We start from the raw sequence: 17,756 nt of genomic DNA, 5'->3' as shown, positions 1-17,756 counted from the left end.
CGTCCCGTCCGTTATCGTGAATAACCAGAGAAATAATTATAACCCACTTCACTGATAGATCAAATTCTATGATAGTCTTTTGGAAGCCTGAAGATACTTGGCGCCACCTTCAGTAGAAAACTAATTCCGGTAGTTAACCTGCCGCCTTAACCTTGGGAATGAGTTCTGCGACAGAATTAAATGCTGTAATCGCCGTCGAATGAGATGCAAGTGGCCACATCAGCTAGCGCTGAAACGAAAAGCTCTCCAGTCGGATCATTTGGACGGATTGTTATCAATTTACCCTTTTTTGACAGAAGAATGGAAAGTTGAGTGGCACTTCCACCACATCGACCTCACTGAAATGCAGAGCACTCAACATGATTTTAAGTGTCTCAGACAAATCTCACGGAGTCATCAGTGGCCCTGATGATTCAAGTCACCCTTGACCTTAAGCAGCTAAGGGTTGACGCCTTCTTTCTGTCGTCATTGTTCTTCTGTATTCACCTTAGTGGCTTAGTTGTAGCGAGAGATCTCATGTTGTCTCGTTCATGGAGGGCTACTCTTACCCCTTTTCAAAAGACCAAATTCCCCCGCCACAGATCTGGAAGTACCCCAAACTTACAAACAGTTAGCAGCGTATTTTCGAGGTGGTGAGGCTAATGGAGGATGATAGGGATTAACTTTAAGTGGTGCTGAGGAAGCCCAACTTTATTTTTGGCTGCTAAAGGATGAGAAGACGGGAAAAATAAAATCAACTAATTATTGTCGATGGTGTTACTGACTTACACCATTAGGCAGACCATCATTAGATAGTTCGGCTATGGAGTCTCCCTGTCTTGTAGGTTGCAAGGCCATCCGTCTCAAGACAACGGGGGAGACCTTGTCTATTACTCCCGCTACGGATAGCGAGGAAGAGGCTTGAACTTTAGGGTGTTTAGGTGACGGTGACGAAGCTTGACTACTGTGTTGATATTTTGCAAACTCAGCCTTCCAAATCAGGTGCCTTTCAACCAAACGATCCATTTTCGAGGCATCGGGGAAGGTGACCAAAATTTTGTTGACAAGTAAGACCGTGGGGACATCTCACCTCACTGCACCCAGTGTCCTGCCCCAGGTTACTCCCAAAGGCGCGATTTAGGGCAAGCAGAAGAGGCGTCAGACGAGGAAGCACAGATGGGGCTCGGAAATCGAGAGCCGATCTTGTTGGAAAAAGGGATCATCCATCGTAAGCGCCAACGATCAACCAGCCCGTCAACCGTCCAATCAGAACACGTGGGCACGCGTCAGACCACTCCACAGCTACCAATTAAGCAGTCAGGAGGGCTCGTCCATTCAGTCTACTTTTCCCCTTTTGCCTTGTAGACAAATTGCATTTCTCCACTTCTTTTATCCTCTCCTTCTAGTGCATCAACATCGACCCGACTACCACCAGCCGTCTGCAAAACATGGTTATCCGAGAGGAGATCTGAGTAGAGCACACAACGCCTCGAAAACAAACCTTCCTTCGTCGAGAGGGCGAAAAAGTAAAACAAAACAAAGAAAAAAGAAACAAAAAACAGACCAAAATGCAGAAAAACCAACCGCCGTCTTAATCCATTATGCATGTATTATCAAAAAAAATATACATAATGTGCATTGGCCTAGTAAATGCGCTAATCCACACAGAAAAGACACACGGGTCATGCATAAGCGTCTCTCTCTCTCTCCGTCAACATTACACGTCATTCAATCAGTTGTCCTTGGTCTACGCACATCAAGTAAGTAGAAAGAGTACTAGAACCGGAGAAAGGGGAGTACAAAATGGGGGACTAGGACGGAAAGAGGTCGAGAAGACACACAGACACTCAATTCACAAGCACAGAGAAGGTGGACCTAACGGGAGGAGGGTTTCAAATCATCAAAAGCGCAAGTAACTTTGCGCATGAGACTGGGCGCCACAAGGCCATAGTCGTAGAGATTGGCAAGGTGAAGGATGAAGTTGTTGCGAAGGCGACGACGATGTAGGCGGTCGCTATAGCGTTGGACGAAAGCAAGGAGGAGGTGGCCCATTTGACTATCACTGACAACGGTCTCGGAGGGTCGAATGGAGAGGAGGAAGGCGTTCCAGATTTGCATAAACTCCTTCTCCCCCTGGGAAGAAGAGAAGATGCGTGGGAAGGGGGGAATAAATGAAAGGCGTACATTTAACCACCCGGAACCCGTTCATCAAACTCAACTACTTGTCCATTCGTCCACCCTGCTTACCATCAATTCAGTCATCTGAACCCGGTCTCACGCCATCACTGATAAGAAATGAAGGCCTGAGTTTCTGTAGAATCGACTACACACATCCTGGAGGGGTTAAAATGCAAAGAAGTAAATCTGAAATATCAGTGACAGAGCTTCCTAAAGCCATCTCAATCGCTCAGTTGCTGTCTATAAAGCAATCTGACTGGTGCCGATCTATTCTGATTGACTGGTTGGTTGGTTGACGGATTGATTGAACTTGTCTCATGAATCCGTCGGCGCTCACAACCGAGTGTTGCAATCCGATTTCCGTCTGCTCTGCATTCCGTCTTCGAGAATAGCTTGGAAGAGTGCATTAGTTGCAATGAGGCGGTCGTTTTCTCCGATGCTTCAAAAATGGATCGACTAGTTGACCTAATTCAGATGGCTGGATTTCCAAGCTCCAAGCAAAGTAGGCAAAAAACGGCGTTAGCTTCCGGGTCGGAGGAAGAAAAATTCATTTGTATAGAAGCCCTAGCCTGTATGACGGTGGCCGAGGCGTGAAACGGTGAGATTTAGACTTCTGCATTGTCATTGGGGAGTGTGGAGGATGACTCAGATGGGAGACTTGTAAAAAGGTAAACAAGTGGTGAAAATTGGACAAGACCTATGTTTGACCTTCGGTATAACTTGCTACCTGAGAGGTCTTATCAACTGCATGCCATTAATAAAGCGTTGATGGGAGACAGCCTGCTCTGCGCTAGTTTTAACGCACCCCCACATCACCAAATGTTGGGCAAAATCTGACGGATGCAATTGGAGCTTGTCTATTCCACAAAACAGGCTAAACTCGGTTCTGAAGAAGTGGAAGTTTCTCGTTAAACGCGCTATTAAGCATCTGGAGGAGCTGGATGACGCGGTGGCTGAACGCCCTGTCAAGCCGGAGTCGAGATTGGCGTGTCCAAGAGTGCATAGGAGCTGGTGTTTAGGCCCATCAACACCGACCAAACAGGTCGTTTACACTTACATCAGCTCGGTTCATCCACATGCATCAGCAACGAGTGGTAGTCAAAAAAAAGTTTCTTCTGCGCTTCCGCCTACGCAATCGCGAATGCTTGATGCATTTCCGATTGTCCACTGATCTCGTTTAGTCGCAAACGATCAATTCACTCAAAGTTCCACTCCCTACAACGCCAAGGCATGCACCACTTCGCCTCCAGAATGCTGTACCTCGTGGCTGTGTGTGGGGGACTACGGCCTGCAACCGCGATTAAGAAGGTGGACAGGGGAAAAAACCTTTCCTCCAGAAGTAGTTGGAACTATCAAAGCAGTCTCGTTCCCACGAAATAATGCAACGTCTCAAACCCCAAAGTTTAGGTTTGGAGAGAGGAGGCAGAGTAGGAGGGATATGGTTTCACTCCCTCTTCACCCAGATGGTAGAAGGGAGCAAGAAAACGTACTTTATTGACATCCGTGAACTCCTCCACCTTGCGCTGGTAGTGATCGCGCAGCCATTGTGGCGCATCCTCGTCCTCGGAGTCGCAGTCGTCGAAAGCTGTCGGTTCAATGGGCTGCAGGGTGGTGGTGTGAAAGTACACCCGCTTGTGACCCACCTCCAATGGACCGGCCGCTGCCACCGCTACTGCCATGGCTGCAGCCGCCGCGGCTGACATTGAAGCAATCTCCCCAGTGAGCTATGACACATGGAGGAGGTTAACGTACCAAGGCTGCAACAATGACTGGGTAAACAACGCTTGGGAATCTACCAAACATTCTTTATGTGCCCACCCCCCTTCTCCCGCATTAACAACGCTCGCCTTTTCCTAATCAGTTTAATCCACCAGAATAAGAATGGAATAGGAAAACAAGAATGCATGGGGGGGGGACTTCTCATCAAAATAGGCACTCTGAGACCCTCTATTACCAGGCCAATAAAATCCTACCTCTTGACCGGAGCCTGAAAAGCGTTCCACTCCACGCCAGTAAATGAGCTGACTAAACGGTAAGCGTTTGAGGGGTTGTCGACGCCGCCGCTGGAGAAATCGCGACGTAGCAACCTTTCTTGCGTCCCGAAGATTATTCTCCGCCTCGCCACAGTAGCCCGTCCACCCGCCTACAAGCGGGAGGTGGTGGGGATTGCGTGAAGCCGATGTCTCAGTCAGACAAACGTCTACCCCATTGTCCGGTGCGCTGTCTGTGCTGGGGCGATAGGTGCGCGGAACACAGTCATTAGAGCCGTCGTAACTCTCGTCTAGAGTCACTTCAAGTACAAGATGACTTGTCTCGCGTTGCCAGGATCCGGAGAAGCGAAAACGGGGGTGGCAACAGCGGAGGTGGGCCATTAGACAGCTGGGATACACTTTATCTGGTAGAGGCAGAAAGAGCAGCACTTTTCAGTTTGTAAATAGCGTCAAAGGCATGAAGAAAGAAGAAGTGAAAATTGTTCTTCTTATGCCTCGCTTATGAAGTCGCTGGGGGTAAATACACAAGAACTTGTAATCTTTCCACCAGATTAACTAGCAACGTAATTTTTTTTTCCAAAACCAGAGGTTGATCCAAACCCCAACTCTCCAACTCCGAGTCCATGAATGGGAATGAGAATAACCTCCATCACCTTGACTCCATGTTTCTGTCTACTTACGCCTTAGTCAACAGACGGAGGAGTCACCCCTAAATATACCAAACATAGCGGCATGAAAGAAGATGAATTCGTCGGCAAGTCATGAACTTCAGTTTTTGACAGCAAAGTGCAGTTTTTCTGCATACTGTACATACTAAGGGGGGAGCTAACAATAGCTTGATTTATCAACACCTTCCCTTACAACTTTGCTTTTATGTTTCTGGGTACTTGGGTCCCATTTCAAAGAAGAAAAAGATAAGTTGCTCTCTGATAATTTGATTTGCAGGTCAAATTACGATTGCGTTGAGCACAATAAAATCCAGTTGTTAGGGTCTTCGAGGCCATGTGGCGCAGCAATAAGAGGCCATGTGACAAACTGACACCCTCATCCATGACGCACCGTACGTATTTAAAGTTGACGAAGAACGCCTATCACACAGCTGCGACAGCAGACTGCAGTGGTGGAGTCACGATTTCGCATGTATAACACTAGAGGTGAAAGTGTGAGGCGATGGAGTTACAGAAGACGGAGAGCAGGGAGGATGGCACATTATTTCACCGAGATTCCACATTCCAGGGAATTTCATTGATCAACGATGCGGAGTTTATCAAAGACAAGAACACCTAGTCCATTTACAAATTCAGAGATGGATGAATTGAAGGGACAGTCAATTCTGCCATCGATAGACATTGATGTGAAGAGGTCAGAGATCAGGCTTGTAAATCGGATCAACTTACTACTACCCCCCATCTGTAAACACAAAGGTACACCGACAATAATCCGCAACATAAAGGACGTCCAAAAATGAGAGGTAAAATGGAACGTTCCGCCCTACATGATTGTTTACGCAGACCCGTTTAAGAGGAGGAAGACAAGAAAGCCTAACCCGAGTTCGTAACCCAGTCGGTGTAAAATCCGGAGTTACAAGAAAGACGAGAGAGAACGCGTGATCAGTGTCATCTCATGAGGTGTTAAATTAGAGACCTTTTTGACTGAAGACTGGTTAGCAGTGGTTGGCACTTTGACTTTGGCATTGGGGCTAACTCCACCGCTTGCCTCCAAATCTACGCAAACCGATACGCCTTCTCCCCGTCGATTTGCAATGATCCGAACTCCATGCTGAGGCAAATAAACGAGACAAATTTAAAATCCGCTTCGATTTCTAAACTTTCAATGTCTACTTCCCAGAAAAAAAGGACATTTCCTGATTATTACTTTCAGTCAGAGAATAGGCGTTGATAAGAAACATTTTTCTGTTGCTAAGGTGCCCACCCATCATATACTATTAGAATAGGCCCTCGCATAGATCAGATTCAGGACTCTGGTTCAACCTACAACCATTACTTTTACGGACCGATTCTTCATTCTCCGTGGTTGGTGTCGTATAGGTAGGGATGAGTATCTGACGTTTGGCAATCTTTAAACCAATACGATCACTTTCTAACTCCCTAATATGCTCACAGACATCTCCACAGGAGAAGGACTCTATCCCCGTACTAACCGGGCACAATGGCGAAGATGGATTCCACCCATTCAATTTGAAGGTATCTTCACCTGGCTATCGAAAAAACACGATAAGACACAACTAATCACTATTTTGACTTGGAATACCTTCTGCAATCAGATTTCTTGTGCAGGAGAAAAACAACCACTAACTGGCATCATGATAAACCAGAAATCGAAAAAAAGGTAAACGATGGCCTTTCTAAGGTGTCAAAACAAGATTTCCCTCTTTAAAGCACAGAATTGTCAACCTTCCCTAGGATATGGGATAGTGGCGAACTTACCACCTCGACGACAGTCCAGCTTGCACCAGGGACAAATCATATCTCGAGTTTTTGTCCACTGCAGAATACGCTTTTCATCACCACCATAAAAGAAGAGGTAGATTACATCAATGGAAGTCGAGGTGGAGCTACAAGAATTAGAATTAGAACTATAGTTGTTTGGCTCCTCTTCCTCCTCCTCAGCCTTCACTGTCTCCCCCTCGTCCTGGAGTTGAAGCTTCGGAACCTTCGACGGAGGAGACCCCTCCAATTCTGACAACAAGCGCTTTAGAGGGTTTCGAGTGCCCTTCACCGGGTCTATGAAAAGCAGCTAAGAGTGAGAAAAGAAAGAGAGATCGAATTGGGATTTGCAAACTTACGCGGTCTTGGAATAGAGATAGGAAAGGGGGAGAAGGAGGAGATAGAATGCCAGATCACACGGAATCGTAAATGCGGCCATCGAGAGTACTCATCCAGCGCGGCACAAGCCGCGCCCTTGGGGGATCGTGGAAAAATTGAAGAAGAACCCTGGAATCCCACTCGGTGGTCCCCATTACCAGCAGTTGGTGTTCCGCCCTCCAGCGCCATAACTGATCTTGAGGGTAGTGAGATCGGTAGAGTTATGCATTCTTCCGGTATCGGGATTGGAGCCGCTTGAATGCCCAAGCGAAGCTCGTAGATACCCGGGGTGAGTAGGAATGAACTAGCAGTCGATCCGGGCTCTAGGCGGAGGCATAAGTCAATGAATGTAGCGATTTTATTATTCAACTCACCAGGAGTGAAGAAGAGGGGTAACGAGGAGGTAGAGTAGACCACCGGGTAGGCGGTCTGCCCCAGGGGTTCCCCCGCTTCCGCGCCATTGATATGTCGCGCCCGGCGTCGTTCGATCACATGAACTTCTAGCTCAAGTTGTGCGCTGCTAGCACGTGAACAAATGGTGGAGACGAGAGCCTCCGTGGGAGGAGCGTTATCCAGCGCTGCAGCGGTGCGTAGCACGTCAACAATACGGAAACGGGCGGAGGGAACAAGAGCAGGACGGATGGCGGAGGTAGAAGGAGTTTCACCGTTGCAATTGCAGGCGACGTCGCGCGAGACGAGGACAAGGGAGTCCAAGGGGCAGAAGTTACGACGCCAAGCCCAAGCGACACGAGAGAAGAGATTAACGGAGGACTTGATAAAAGAGAACGAGTCATTTGTAGCGCTGTTAGTAGGCCAGTTCTAATAGCCCTAGAGGAGGTAGATTTAAATTTCAGAAGCTCAATTTGGCAATGGCTCAGTAAAGACTTGGTGAGAGCTACACTTGATCTCCATGACAAGCATAATTCTGGCGATGATATGAGCCTAGATGCCAACGTCTCAGGGAGCAGAGAATACGAAGGCAAAAGATAAAATAGGGCAGTACACCGCCTCATCTTTTCCGCCCTATGGTGAACCATGAGGGTGCTTCGTCGGTAACTTTTGCAGAATGTGGTATTAGGTCTCGCGCTTTCATGAAAGAACAAGAATAGCACCTGTGATTCACCAGTCTTGGCCATTTCTGAGGTAGTTTTTCTGCCACACCCTAATGCTGTAGGGTGCCAAATAGAATCATTTCAGCCGCAATAGCTGCTTAGACATCAGTAAACGAGCAATAGTGCATGCAAGCCACTACAGACAGGCAAAAAGACACAAACACACGCAAAGCATACCCATCATAAAACTGGAATCCAATTCGGTAAATCCTTTCCAGACAGCGCGTCAGGCCACAACATTCCTCACCTTCTCCAAATGCCATGTAAAAACTTTGACCAGGAGCTTCTGCACCTTTAAAACCGGCGTAAACTCTATTCGTAAAGCAGAGAAGTTCCACTAAAATCAGTCAGGTTTAACCAACACTTGATTATGTGAAGCTGCCTCGAGATAGCAGGTGAGCAGCGCTAAGTGAACCACGTCGATAGACTGACCTATGTCTGCGCTCTACAATGCATGAATGTAAACAATCGCAGCAAGGCACTTCTAAAGCCCCACGACTTTTATCCGTCATTAGGATGGGACATTTGTTCCCTGTCAAGATGATCCACTTCAGAGAAAGAGATCAAAAAATTCAGTAATTCCAAAGAAAACCTAATCCCATGAGCGTTCCTGGTGAATACACAAAATAGTAAGCTTTTTCTAGATTCCCTAAGCATATACACAGCATTCGCATTAACAATGCACAGCGACTTCGAAATAGCATTCCATCTACTATAAAACTGGGGATTTATCAAGGGCCTAAATGATAATGTCTTGAAGAGCCATCTTCACTTTAAGGGGATTCAATCGTACCAAAAGCGACAAAGTTCCACGCAAAGAACGCGAAGATGCTGTACAGAACTGTTAAATGGTTTATAAGGGACATGAAAAATAGTGTAGTGGAAACAGCGCGAACTTTAACATCCTGAAAAGCCAAATGAGATCTGACCAAATCGACCGTGAAAGATGTGGTGGAGGGAGAGGCAGAAATCGACGAGAAAACACGCCTGCAAATCTTATATCTCAACCTAATTTCTGCAACCTTTGTAATGGTAAGTGCAATCAAATAGACATCCGAAGGGTCCTGACTCCGTCACAGGCACCAACCATTTCCCACACAACTCAAAGGTAAGCTTTATGTCCACATCAAGCACATATTGGCAGGGTAGTTTGGGCTTCCACCTGCTTCATTTCCTTTGGAGGAGCCACTTAATACCACAGTGATAACGCATACATAAACTTCAAAAGGCACTTGGCTTGTTAGAGTGAACAAGCCATATGAATTAAACAGGCATAACCAATCATGCCTCTTCCCCATACTTGCACAATTTCTAATGGGAAAGCAAAGCCTGAAAATAACAATAATTAATTTTTTATTCCATCAGTCTACATTATGCGAGAGACGTTAAAACATCGCTCTACCGTATCTGGAAGGCACACCCTTCCAGTTAAGAGGGATGGGGAATGACTTCAGTAACTCAGACTTTAAAATGGATTTTTAACATAAATACTGATGACTGTTTTGATAGAGGACATTGTTGCCGGTTTGGTTGGGTTACACAGCCGAACAGCATGACTAAATCTCTCTATCTCAAGTCAATGGACAAATAAGATAAATAATCATCAGATCACAATTCTCACCTCTACAGTAACCCAATCATTCTCCTTTTCGCTATCAGAAAACCCCTCCATGATAATTTCAATCTCGTCTGGCCACTGGTGTTCCGTAGAAAGACCATTACTGACAGCAGAGGGACCATTAGATCCCAGCTTAATTGAGCGCTTCGGTCGCGACAGACCAGCCGATTGCATCGTCTCCGCCGATGAAAGTCGAGCAGCCACTTCTTCAAGCGTCTCTTTGTACAAAAAAAATAAACGCCTTTATAAGGCTAAAGGGAATCATCAGAGAGCAGTAAGCGGGCTAATCACTCACCCCTTCGTCTAACACAACTCCGTCCTGTCGGATGCATATATCTTAGATTTCGGGTTAAATAGGTAGGTTTAGCACGATGCCGGTTAGCCAGATAGCGATAAAGGTGCGTTGGCACAGCGAAGGTCCGTACAAACTCCTCGTAGTTGGCCTGGCATTCGGCGCCACTCAGCTGGGTAGCGATTTCTGTGACACGGGAGGAAGAGCCGTTTTCACCGTTGGTAGTGGTACCTTCCGTAGTGGCAGACGGCGACCCAGTACCGTTCTCCAGTATGACAGGCTTGATGCTTCTACTGGTTCTTATGGTTCTTCGCCTCCCTCTCACGACCCGACAGCGCGGTTTAATCTCATTGACCTGCTCGCTCTCATTTGAAGTGGCAGAAACAACGGTCTAGAGGGAAGAATATTCATAAGCAATGGTGTTCAGTCCACTGGTCTTATGCAAGGAGCCTTACAGAATTCAAGACGTGAGAAGAGGGTGGTTTAGGCAGGAGGAGAGGCAAGTGAACTCTGCCGTTTATGCGTTCAGCGGACATCCAGTTAGATTGAGGTTGTGCTTTTCTCGAAGCACTGGATCGGGGTAATTTTGACATTCCTACTGAAATAAAATGTAAGCACATCAGCATATTATCTGTACAATGACTGGAAGTACAAGCATGGCTCGATAAATTGAATTTCTAAAAAATAACGACAGTTCGCAATTCCTAGACAAGTATCCACAAGATAGCATAAACTATGAGTATAATCTGAAAATGATTATGAGTACCAAATTTGTAACATGTTTCGATCAGCTAAAACATTAAGGAAGAGAAAATGAGAAAAGCATTTCAAGCCAAAAACGGAGATATTAGGTGAAATGTTTTTGTAAACTAATAACCAAATCCCACGCTCACAAACAAACACACCCATACAAATTTGAATACAAACTGAATAATGCACAACATGTTCTACTCAAGATAACTGATTAATTATAAGAAAGTCTAAATCTTTGGAAACGCGCCTTATTTGAAAATTTGCTTGGACCTCCAGGAATTAGAAAGTCGAAAATTTCTCTTCTATAGGAAAATAAAAGGAACATGTAAATTGGCGTTAAAGCCGCAATCGTGAGTGAAGTAGACATTAGTATTCAGTTTTTTATGGGCAAACCGTTAAACGAAAATTTAGGGAATTATGGGCAGGCTACAGACAAACTTAAAGCATAATAGGAGTTAGTGAGTTGACATAACTAGACATTAATTGATTGAGTTAGAGCATATATTGAAGAAGGACTAAAGTCGTTCGAGAAATGTTAAACTCCATGGCCACCTTTATGTGCATGCTCTGTCTAGCTCTTTGGGGCAGCTCTACGACAGTGTGCTTTTAAACTTGGCGATGAAATTAAGTACAGGTCTTGCGTATACGGAAGATTCATTACTTTAGGCAAGACCCATTTGTGATCTTTGGTCAAAACAAATTGAAAATTTAAATAGACCCTTGTAGGCAATTAACAACAAGAAGGGATACCCCTGCTTAGATTAAAATAAACGCATCTATTAAGTTAAAAATTTACTAAAATCACTTCTTCTCTGATTGGCTATGTTCTAACCAATCGCTGACGCACCTACAAGCTTGGGGGTTGTGTTACGTTGTGTCGCTTGCAGATGTGGTTTTTATGGCTGATCCTCTTGATTGATGAAGTCTTGTGCGTCGATCGAAGCAACTTTAGAACATGTGCTGAGAGTTCGTTTTGCGTACGTCAAAGGGTATTTTGGCCATCTGCACCAAAATACAGTGTCGATATTGAAAAATTGCGTGTCGACGAGAGTGTTCAATTTCAAGTGATTGATTCCGAATCACAAAAGCGTCTCAATGTGAATATCACTTACCATCCTGATCACACTTTCCGCCTGGTTCTTGATGAATTTAATCCGATCCGCCCCCGTTTTCATCCTAGAATCGGTGATTCGTTGGTAAGAGAACCGAAAACTCTACCGTTGGAGGTGCACAGAACGGGATCAGAAGTCATTCTTTCTGGAGAATACCGAGACCGAGCTGTTATTGGGCTTAGCCCTTTCAGGGTTTCATTTTTCTCAAATGGCGTTCATCAAGTAACGGTTAATGAACGAGATTTGCTCAACTTTGAGCATCAACTCGAACAACAATTTGAAGAACGGCCCATCGTTGTCGAGGCAACAAATGATTCAACGTCCGAGGATGGAACCGGAAGTGAGTCTAATAACAGTGATATGGCACAAAATAATAAGGTATTAGAGCCACCTCCCACAGAGCGCGTTCCAGTCGACTGGTCAGAATCCTTTAAGGGTCATCGAGACTCAAGACCACATGGTCCAACCTCCGTTGGAATTGATTTTACCTTTCATGGATTCGAATACGTCTACGGTATTCCCGAGCACGCAGACAGTTTAGCTCTGCGAAACACCAACCAAACCGACCCCTACCGTCTCTACAATTTGGATGTATTTGAATACGAATTAAACAATCCCATGGCGCTCTACGGATCTGTCCCTCTAATGTGGGCCCATAAAGCAAGCAGTACTATTGGTGTGTTCATTGATAACCCATCAGAAGCTTGGATCGACGTGGAATCCTCTAGAGAGGTTAATTCCGTTGGCGGTTTACTATCCAATCTATTCGCTAAGGCAAAGAACCCTGATCCGCTCGTTAAGACGCGCTGGATGTTTGAAACTGGTGTCCTCGACATTTTCATAATCCTCGCTGATAATCCTCAATCTGGTCTACGGGCCTATGCGGGACTCACAGGTTCAACTCCACTGCCACCTCTCTTCGCTCTAGCACATCACCAGTGTCGCTGGAACTATCGTGATCAAGAGGAGATGAAGTCTATCAACCACGACTACAATAAGCATAACCTGCCTATGGACGTTCTCTGGTTGGATATTGAATATGCCAATGATAAGCGCTACCTCACTTGGAACACCGAGAGGTTTCCCTCTCCCGATGACATAGTTGACGACTTGGGTGTCAGTGGACGCAAACTCGTTGTGGTTGTGGACCCTCATATTAAAGCTGATCATTCCTGGCCTACTTGCTCGTAAGTCAGATTTTAATCCCTTTGTTTTTATAAACTGTCATTTTTTCCATTTTAGGCAAGCCAGATCGGAGGGGTTCTTTGTGAAGAAGGTGAACAGCGAAACCGACTTTGATGGGTGGTGTTGGCCGGGATCGAGCTATTGGCCGGACTTCTACCGTCCAGAAGTTGTCGATTGGTGGGCAAATCTTTTTACCAGTGGCGAATTTTTGAGCAAGGACCGGATGTTCTACTCTTGGAATGATATGAATGAACCTTCTGTATTCAGTGGGGCCGAGGTTACCATCCCAAAGGTGAATACATTCCCTCGCAATTAATCGCACCAGTCAATAAGTGGGATTATATCACATGAAAGCACCTGAGAGTGACGACTGTAGGCGAAAATTGCATGGACAGGATGCCATGAAACTAACATAGCACCCGAGTTGGTCCATAGCAATGGTAATTTACTCTTAACGCCATTCGCTTCGGTCCCTGTAATCACTCTTCACTGTCGATAATTGCAATAGTATCCGAGTAAGTTGGATTCAGCTGTCATGTAGGGAACGTTGCACATATTTCCATTACTGTGAGAGATAGGGAGGTCTTGCACCAGCCTATGCTAAGGAGTGAACCGTAAAGTTGTTTCACGAAACTACCTTTTTTCAACCCTTTCCACCCCATTGCCTTCTCAATGTTGTTTTGGTGTTTCCGCTGTCTGTTTTCAGCTTCCTCTACCGTGCAAGTGAAGTGTATCGTATTGAAGTACTTGCATTTTGTCCAATGTGTTCACGTTTCCTTACACACGATTACACGACGCGAGGTCGGGGTGATTGCCAAGTTAAAGTTGGTTATATTGGGTGTTTTCAGCCATCCACAGCAGATGCATTCCTTCTGTGACTATATTTTGTTATCCCAACGGTTTTGATACTCTTTTCCAATTGATATGCTTACACTTCCCACCTCATAGTCGTCTCCAAAGTCGTGATAAGGCATGCCACTTCAGGCGTACCTTTCGTAATCGCGCAGAATAGCTGGAAAAAGTGATAACACAGGAAAGGCCCGCACTGTAGGACGTACAATGGGGTTCCAGCATTGTCCTATTACATAACTGCTTCCATTAGTGCTTTCTGTCTTCAAAGCTGCACTAGGTTTTACAAGTCTAGAGGTAGGTTTATCGAAGGATGGGGAACCACATGAGACTGAACAATACCCTCCCTTTTCGTCATCTGACAGTTCGCTCATTACCGCCTAGGACACGGTATTTGGTGGAGTGTGGGAAAACCGAGATCTGCACAACCTTTATTCGCTCTGGGTGCACAACGCCACGTGGGAGGGGCTTTTGAGACGCTCCAATCGCAAGGAGCGGCCTTTCGTCCTCTCACGTGGCTTCTATGCTGGCTCTCAACGTACCGCTGCTGTTTGGACTGGGGACAATTCTGCATCATGGGACCACCTTCAGGTAAGTCCAATAAATAAGGTGTTTCATTCTCCTACCTCACAGATTTGACCTCAAGGTTAGTCAGAACTAACCTACTCATCATTCATATCAGCTTTCCTGATTGTCTTCATTGGGAGTTGCGTGGAAGGGTTTAAGGTTTGCGAATCTGGCGTCATATTCATTGTCACCATTAAGTTGGAATTGAGAGACCAGCGGTGTTGTTGCCACGAGCAGCGCCCTACAAACATTTACTCACTATTCAACCTCTCCGGCTTGTGTTGACATTCTCTTACGTGCCAATGGCAAAGGCATTCCTCTCATTGGTCTGTTTCCCCTTCTAGGCGATCTTTTCGCCAGTTGCATATAGTAAACCCTAAAAGTCTTGACCCTTCGTGTTAACTGCATTCTGGAAAACCTATGTTTTTCCCCTTAGGATGACCATAGCGCAAAAATGACCAAGCAGACATTGAACCCCTCGTTAACCAGGGACATCAGGTCTGAACTCATTTACATAGCTCGTATTTCCAGCTGCTTTGAGGCTATTGAGGCTCCTGGAGGGAGAAGCTAATCACAACTGTACAGAGGGACTGGTTGACCGTTAATAGGAACAAGTGGACCCTCATGACACTACGATGTGGTAAAGAAAATTTACTGACTCATCTTGCTTCTTTCGTTTTTTTTTCTCCCCACCCCTTTTTTCAGATCTGCACACCAATGCTATTGAGTATGTCGTTAGCGGGCCTCACCTTTTGTGGCGCCGACGTTGGTGGCTTTTTTGGTCATCCCTCTGGCGAGCTGTACACACGATGGTACCAGGCCGCCGCTTTCCATCCCTTCTTGCGATCCCACGCCCACATCGATACACCGAAACGTGAGCCGTGGAACTATGAAGAGAAGTACCTCGATCCCATTCGGTAGGGCTGCACCTTTTTATTCTGTGCCATGTTGATGTCCACCTTTCCGACCTGTATCCAATAGTGGTAGAACCCCGCTTTTAGCTTCTGTTGTTGGTTTAGATGGAAAACTGCATCGGCTCGCTGTTTTGGGCTTCGTTTTTATTTCTGTCTCTACTTTATTCGCTTCACATTCCTGCAATTTCCCTCCACACACAGGGAGGCTCTGCGACTGCGCTACTCCCTGCTGCCCTATTGGTACACCCTCTTCGCCCGCAGCGAAGTTACCTCCCTGCTCCCAATGGCGCCACTCTTTTACTACTTCCCTACTGACGAGAACAGCTTCAGCATTGACGACGCCTTCATGGTGGGTGAGGGCCTCCTCGTCCATCCTGTGGTGCAGGAGGGCGCCTCCAGTGTAGACGTCTACCTGCCTGAGGGCACGTGGTACCTGCATGATGACTGGAGGGTGCGTCTCGGTGGTAACGAATTTGGTGGTTTTTTTAATGCTGCCGCTTGCATCTCTCCCTGCAGGTCTATTCTGGCGGTCAAGTGGTGAAAATACCAGTGGATCTGCGAACTATTCCCCTTTTCTACCGTGGTGGCTACATCATTCCCAAGAAGGCTCGTCCACGACGCTCCTCCGCCATGATGCTCAACGATCCCTACACCATTGTCGTGGCTCTAGACCAATCTACCGAGAGGCCTGACGCTACTGGCTACCTCTATCTCGACGATTTCCATTCACTGGACCGAAGCCAGGCCCGTCTCTACCAAATGAACTTCTTCCGAGAGAATCACTCCTACGTATTCGAGTTCACCCTCCTTCAAGGTCATAACGATGTCAGCACACCGTATATCGAGCGTATTGTCTTGCTAGGCGCACAGATGGCAAGACCGAGGCGAGTGATCGTGACAACCGCCTCGGAGCCGAGTCAAAGGCGAGAAGTGGAGTTCTTTTACTCCTCTCCGGAGACGCACTCCTCCAGCACGGACGGAAATCGATCCGCCCTTTTGGTAATCCGAAAACCCGAGGTTAGAGCAATGACGGGCTGGCGGTTGCTTGTTGAACTGCCATAGCCACTACTCATCTGACTTGTTTGGTTTTATCCACCCGGAAAAAGTTGATGTGCGTTGTATAGCACACCTTCTTTGTCTCTTTCCATTTACACGTATCAAAAGGACAATATTAATCTAGACTAGACAAGGGGCAGTAGGAGGAGGTGGGATTTTTGTCAATATGTACAGGGCTGTAGGGTTTTTCTTCTTTTCCTTTTTTTGCTTCACGCTGTAATGGAGGGGGCTTTGAAGTAGTTCACAGTTGGTTCCATCTCATTAGTGAGGCCATCGGTGGGGACTTGTTCGCTAAAAGAAAGGAAGAAAGCTTCTAGCAGTATGGTGCCTGTGTGGCTGTATTGTGCATGCTCTGTGGTCGTGCCACCGCCTTTGAGGCTGCGATGAGTCAGTGCTTTCGTTTTCAACGTCAGAGGCGTTGTCGTGACTGTCTCATCAAAATTCGGTGTCGGTTATGAAGGGCGTGGACTAGGTGAAACATCGCGCCTAGGTGCCTACCTTCCAGGGACTCCTTTATCGGTTTCCTTAAAAGGAACAGTCACTTCACACCATTCTCAATGCGATCTTTTCAGCTGACAGGTGGAGTGCCTCTGACGCAATTGGCAGCCTTCGCTGAGGTGCCTTTCATCTCGGCGGTATTTCCAGTCGCCACCACTACGGGGGTCTTGTCGATTAAAAGTTGGCAAAGGACTCACGCAAGATCTCGTAGCGAAAAGATTCTCCTAACTTCTAGGACCCTCCATAGAGTGATTAGGGCGAGCACTCCTGCAATACCGCTGGTTAAGATGCCCAGAAATTCGGCTGAAAGAATTAAAGAAAAACGTCAACGGTTCGGTTCGGCACTACTGACATGTTTTAAGTAGGCGTTCGGTTCTGCATCGTCTGCAGTTTTGGACAGAATTCGGTGCTTCTTTAAGGCATAGCGTCTGTCAAATCTAGAATTGCTAGTGGAAAGCAAGAAAATATTCCTAGCAGTTTACTGAATAAGTGATGAAGATGGTCAAGTAATTATATCCTTTCTCGGAAGCGTTGGGAGGAAACTACCTACAAGAATTCTCATCGACATTTCGTTGAAACGCAGCAATTTGCAAATTTTTACAAATAAAGTGGCAATTCTTCCGAAGGTTATGAAGTAGATTCCAGGTGCCCGGATGTCTCTTCGAATAAAAGTCAGGATTTTATGCTTCTTTGTGTCAATTTATTTAAAATGGTTTGCCTCAGGGTGTATAAAGCGGGAGAACTGACAAACAGGATCAGCTTTTTACTTGACAAGCCGTTACTTGGGCTAAATTCAGTTGCGCTCCAGTTTTGGTCTTCAATTACAC

The 17,756-nt window shown here is 46.2% G+C and overlaps 2 protein-coding genes across 2 annotated transcripts; one reads left to right on the top strand and one right to left on the bottom strand. All coding sequences in view use genetic code 11, as the record gives it.

The window, feature by feature from the left end:
- Window positions 1-1,854: 1,854 nt before the first annotated feature.
- Window positions 1,855-10,531, bottom strand: EGR_04462 (Polycomb protein Suz12; the record flags this gene model as incomplete). The annotated part of the gene is made up of 10 exons (XM_024493711.1): window positions 1,855-2,112; window positions 3,648-3,881; window positions 4,131-4,552; window positions 6,144-6,362; window positions 6,596-6,892; window positions 6,955-7,296; window positions 7,348-7,744; window positions 9,707-9,921; window positions 9,999-10,386; window positions 10,451-10,531. 10 exons carry the CDS (start codon window positions 10,529-10,531, stop codon window positions 1,855-1,857), a joined length of 2,853 nt encoding a protein of 950 aa, XP_024351825.1.
- A 1,104-nt stretch (window positions 10,532-11,635) lies between these two features.
- EGR_04461 (Neutral alpha-glucosidase AB) lies at window positions 11,636-17,294 on the top strand (the record flags this gene model as incomplete). Its single annotated transcript, XM_024493710.1, has 7 exons — window positions 11,636-13,047; window positions 13,103-13,337; window positions 14,279-14,485; window positions 15,167-15,378; window positions 15,577-15,826; window positions 15,892-16,392; window positions 17,004-17,294. The coding sequence occupies 7 exons, from the start codon at window positions 11,636-11,638 to the stop codon at window positions 17,292-17,294; spliced, it is 3,108 nt and encodes a 1,035-aa protein (XP_024351824.1).
- Window positions 17,295-17,756: the final 462 nt, after the last annotated feature.

This window comes from Echinococcus granulosus, assembly GCF_000524195.1.
Source record: "Echinococcus granulosus chromosome Unknown EG_S00028, whole genome shotgun sequence".
Lineage (NCBI taxonomy): Eukaryota > Metazoa > Platyhelminthes > Cestoda > Cyclophyllidea > Taeniidae > Echinococcus > Echinococcus granulosus.
Note: the sequence above shows the minus strand (reverse complement) of the source record. Positions and strands in the feature narration are given on the sequence as shown.